The following is a 6,000-nucleotide window of genomic DNA, read 5'->3' as shown; positions in this document are numbered from 1 at the left end:
TTGGTAATGACCCCTGTGCCCTACGAGGACACTGGCACTGCTGTCCTGTTTGGAACAGCTCACACACACACACACTCACACTTCATCCACTCATTACTGAGCCTCCCTACAGACGCGTTTAGTCCAGGCAACAGGGCAAAGAGTTGAAGCAGCGCCACTCAGAAGCGGATCAGCAAGAGCACAAAGTGAACACGTGAAGCACTGAGAAACATCCAGCAGAGGAGTTCAGGACAGCCCATATCTCTGACTGTACACCTCCACTCACACACTGATGATGATGATGATGATGATCAAGTCCTGCTGTGGGGTGCAAACTGCATGTGTGTGTGTGTGTGTTCTGAAGGTCGAGATGAAGAAGATAGAGGTGCTCTTACCTGTCGATGATGACGGGATCAGATGGCGTCTCGTTTCGGTTCCCGCAGCTCTTCTTGTCACAACACCGGCTGAAACAGAAGAGACAGAAGAGACATCAGTGTCTGTAAGAGCAGTGCATTGCTGAGGAAAATAACAACTGCCACATTAAGACTGATATTAAATCAATAATGGTGTCACTGTGTGTAGCACGATCGCCTCACAGCAAGAAGGTCGCTGGTTCGAGCCCCGGCTGGGTGCTCCGGTTTCCCCCACAGTCCAAACACATGCACTATAGGGGTATAAGCTAAATTGGCCAGAATGGATGAGAGTGGATGAGTGTGCATGGGTGCTTTCCTGTGTTGGGTTGCAGCTGGAAGGGCATCCGCAGTGTAAAACCTATGCTAAAATAGTTGGCGGTTCGCTCTGGTGTGGCAATCCTTAATTAATAAAAGGACTAAGCTGAAGGAAAACGAATGAATGAATGAATGAATGAATGAATGAATGAATGAATGAATGAACTCGGACTGTAATAACAGTTTTAAAAATGTGCAAAATGTGCAGCAATTAATGACATTTTATTTTGCATTATACAAAACTCATTGTTTGTTTTTTTATGAATATTCAGCAGGGCCTAAAATGAACCTTTTTGCATGGTTGCTCCAAATTTCAAAAATTCTGCAGCAGCAGCCAAAATTACACCCACCAAAAATAATGAGCGGCGTTACTGCAAGTGTTATAGATATGAGCAATATCACACTCATAACAGTGCAATATAGCTGCACTGGTGGGAGGCGTGCGTTGGCTCAAGGCTGTAGTGCCTTAGTGTCCCACCAGTGACGATATACAGCCATATGGCACTGACACTTGTGTGATACGGCATTTATACAACAGATCAATGCCATAATTGTGTGTATAAAAACAGAAAATCAAACACAGAGTCTCAAAAATCGTTTTGTATGAGGAACTACTTTCTTCCGCCATTCAAGTTCACGTTAGATCAGCAGAAGCCATTGATCAATCAGCAACGTCACTGTAGAGCAGGGGTAGGGAACATGTGGCTCTTTGACTAAAAATATGTGGCTCTCCAGTTGTCTCCCTTTAATAAAAAATTTAAACGGTCACTAAAAATCAGTTTTCTATTAAAAATACACTTTAAAACTACCTTTTTATTGTGTATAATTGCAGCAAAATGAATAAAGGGACGTTTCAACAAAAGCACGTGTGGCTGTGCTGTGGATCAACTCAAATTGCGACACCAAATAAAGGGCATGCAACTTACATTTCATTCATTTTCTTTTCCGCTTAGTCCCTTTATTAAACCCGGGGTCGCCACAGCAGAATGAACCGCCAACTTATCCAGCACATGTTTTACACAGCAAATGCCCTTCTCCAGGAAAACTATGGTAACATTGCTCAAGTAAATTCAAACAACATTCACGAGTGTTGATGGCGAAAAGAAGCAATTCTATAAATGATCCGTTCTTAATACATGAACTTGCTCAACATGTGATGTGTTATATAAATCCCCAAAGGCTCTTTAAAAATGTATAAACCCAAAAAAATCTAAAATGGCTCTTTGCTAAAAAAAGATTTCCAACCGCTGCTTTAGAGCTAGTGTTTGAATGATTCTCTAGCGTAATGTCTAAAGCAGGAGTGGCCAATCCTGTTCCTGGAGATCTACCTTTCTGCAGATTTCAGTTGCTACCCATATAAAACACACCTGAACCAATTAAATAGGACCTGAACACCATGTGATAACTACAGGCAGGTGTGTTTAATATGGGTTGCAACTGAAAACTGCAGGAAGGTAGATATCCGGGAACAGGATTGGCCACCCCTGGTCTAAAGTGGTAACAAAACAGCTGATTTTGCTCAGGCTTTACGATTATAAGGCTGAACAGCATGAAATGCCATCAGTCTACAGAGATTTCCCAATATTTCTCTGCTGAAATCGGGAGATCACAATAATTAACCCTGAAAATGCCAAACCAAACACTAGCAGATTACCGTTGTGTATAAGAGTGTGTGTATGAGTGTGTGTGTGTGCACATGACTGTATGCAGGTATAAGTGTGTGTGTATGTGCATGTTTGACTTTATGCAGGCATAAGTGTGTATGCATGAGTGTGTGTGGGTTTGTGCATGACTGTTTAGAGGTATGAGTGTGTGTGCATAAGTGTGTGCGTATAAAAGTGTGTCTGTATAGTGTAAATTGGGTGTATGGTAGCGTATGTATGCATGTATGTGATTGTGTGTGTGTAGGTGTTTGTGCATGAGTGTGTGTGTTTGTGCATGACTGTAAGCAGGTATAAGTGTGTGTGCATAAACGTGTGTTTGTATAGTGTAAATTGAGTGTATGGTGGCGTGTGTGTGTGTGTGTGTGTGTGTGTATAAATAAGTGCATGTGTGTAAATTGATTCCAATAGACTGTACTACACACAGGCGATAATCTAAATGACCTGTAAAGTTTTGAGCATCAGCATATGTCTGCAGCAGAATGTGTGCCTGAAATGACGAGTGTATGGTGGTGTATAGTAATAAATGTGCGGTGAGCGGTTGAGTTTTCCTCAATCTGCTGCCCGCTCGCCCTGGTTCTCCTCTGACCCTGCTCTCCAGCTGGTCCTGGGCCTCCTCCAGCCTCTGACAGTTTGGACGTCGCCCAGTAAAGCCCCGCTGCCCCCTGCCCTTGCCCCTGCCCTCGCCCCAGGCTGGCACCTCATCTGGTGGCATGTGGTTCCCTAAACGCCCCCCACCGCGCCCGCTGTGCCCGCGCCAACACACTGCTGAGGCCACCGCTGTCAAAACGCCTGCAATTAACTCTAATCTCGGCAGCTTGAGACCGGCACTGGAAAATCATTGTTGCAGAGGAGCTTCCTGCTGGCTTTCGTTTGCGCAGCGAGAGACTCGAATACCCTCAAGAATTTAGACAAAGGTAAAAAAAAATAATAATAATAATAAAGCAAAGCATCGATTAAAAGTGTAAGATTTGATTGCATTATATTTTTAAGTAAAAAAAATACTGAAACAACACAAATAGAATAATGCACTGTTTAAGAGTATAATATTTTCATTTATTTGACTGCATTATAAAGATAATGCTTAAAGAATAAAGAAATAAAAAATGCAAATGATGCAACTTTTAAAAGTGTCTGTTTTATTTATCAGATTCCATTATAGTTTTAATGTTAGAAAAATAAAGAAATAAAAAAATTAAATAATGCACCAATTTAAAACTATTTAAAAGTCTTCCTGCTGGCTTTCTAATTGCTCCGCTAGACACTCAATTACCCTAAACAATTTGGGCAAATATTTCAAAATAATCAAAATAAAATGCAACGTTTAAGATTTTTTTATTTAGTTTACGGCATTACATTTTTAATGTAAAACAAAGAAAGAAAAATAAATAAATAATGCACTGTTTAAAAGTCCTTCATTTGCACAGCGAGAGACTCAAATACTTGGACAAACATTAAAAATAAATGAATAAATAAAATAAAGCACCATTTAAAAGTTTAGTATGTGATTGCATTATTTATATTTTTTAATAGTTAAAAATAAAGAAATAAAAAATGTCAATGCATCATTTAAAATTGTATGTTGTTTGATTTATTTGATTGCATTATATTTTTAATATGAAAAAAATTATAAAAAAAATAATGCACCGTTTAAAAGTCTTTTGCACAGCGAGTGATTCCAATACACTCAACAATATGGACAAATATTTAAAAAAAATTAAATAAACTAATAAATAATGCAGTGTTTAAAAGTGTAAGATTTGATTGCAATAATTTTTATGTAAAGAAAGATATACAAGTAATTAAATAATGCGCCATTTAAAGATGCATAATTGTTTTTTTGATTGCATCATATTTGACTGCTTAAAATATAAAGAAATAAAAAATATAATAATGCACTGTTTAAAAGTGTAATTTTTTATTTATTTGATTGCATTATATTTTTAATGGTTAAGAAATAAAAAAATTTTTTAAAAATTCTGTAATAAAAAATGAATATGTTTTACAAGCGAACCACAACCTTAATTTCCATGTGTGTTTATGTTGTTTTTCTTAGCTGAATTTTCTTGGTGTTGACAGGTGGTGAATATGTAACATGTAACATATGTAGTGTGAAGTGTGTTCTTTGTATTTGTTTGTTGGACAATAAAAAAAGTTGAATTATAAAAAATAATAAAAGTCCAAGTTTTTGTATTTATTTTATTAAATTACATTTTTAAATATGTTGAAAAAAATAAACAATAAAAAAACAGGGCATTTTATTAAAAGTAAATGTAGGCTGAGGATACTCAGGGGCGGGGGGTTATATAATGTTTAAACAACCATTTTTCAAAGGACTCATTTTGCATTATGAAAACACTTAGTTTATATTATAAATAATAAAGCATTCAAAAAAACATTTCTAGAAAACTAACAAACAAAAAAATCTGTACTTGAAAGTTATTTTAAGAGGGTTCATTCCCCTTTCTAGTCTTACTAAATCTTTAAAATGTTTATTTTTTTATTATAAGTTAAATATATGTACATATTACACATCAAATATTCAACATATGTAATGCTAACATATATTTGTTCATCAATAAAATGAGTTTGGACAACATAAAACTGCACTGACTAGATTCCAGACAAGATTTTTTTGAACAATGCTTGATATTTTTAATATCTTGATATTGCTTGTTATTCTTTAAAAACAATGAATTATTAAAATATAATATAAAATAATAATATATATAATTATATAAAACCTTTAATACACTAGATAAGCATATACCAATATAAGCACTACCAGAACAGTAATTTAATAAAGTTTATATTACATATATGTATACTGTAATTATGTGTTTATCAAAATCAAATAGAAAACTAACCAACAATATTCTGCACTTTAAAATAATTTCACTGTAACGGGAGATTTATCACTTGTTGATACTTAAACATTTATTCTAATTATATTATATAACATTATATTTTAACTATTATGAGGAACCAGGACGTATTTTCTAAAATCAGTTTGGAGAGCATTTAATTGTATCAAGTATATGTTTATATATTTAAATAATGCTTAATATGAGCTTAATACTCTTTAAAAAAAATAAATAAATAAAAAAAAGGTTAAATGCATTTTTTTAAATTATATGATATAACAATATAATATAATATAATATATATATATATATATATATATATATATATATATATATATATATATATATATATACATAATATAAAATATAATATAATATATATATATATATATATATATATATATATATATATATATATATTTCACACACAGATATATATACAAATTTTAACATAATATAAAATATAATAAAATATACTATAATATAATATAATATAAAATAAAATAATATAGAAATAAATATATAATTCAATTGGATGTAATTTAATATAATATATAAAAAATAATATTATATATATATATATATATATATATATATATATATATATATAATTTATTTAAACATAATATAAAATATAATATATAATATAATATAATATATAATGTAATATAACATAATATAATATAATATAATATAATATAATATAATGTTATATAATATTATATAATATAATATACTTTAATATAATATACTTTAATATAATATAAT

At 32.6% G+C, this 6,000-nt stretch overlaps 1 protein-coding gene across 14 annotated transcripts in view; it reads right to left on the bottom strand.

Annotated features, from left to right (window-relative positions):
• The window catches only part of LOC100537342 (transcription factor COE3), a 269,751-nt gene that overhangs the window by 196,070 nt on the left and 67,681 nt on the right, over positions 1-6,000 (bottom strand). For all 14 annotated transcript variants that reach the window (XM_073922345.1, XM_073922341.1, XM_073922343.1 and 11 more), the window contains one exon: positions 375-443. In XM_073922345.1, the coding sequence (XP_073778446.1) occupies positions 375-443 (69 nt within the window). The remainder of the gene's footprint in view (positions 1-374; positions 444-6,000) is intronic.

Source organism: Danio rerio, chromosome 14, assembly GCF_049306965.1.
Source record: "Danio rerio strain Tuebingen ecotype United States chromosome 14, GRCz12tu, whole genome shotgun sequence".
NCBI lineage: Eukaryota > Metazoa > Chordata > Actinopteri > Cypriniformes > Danionidae > Danio > Danio rerio.
This window is presented reverse-complemented; position numbering and strand designations above follow the sequence as displayed.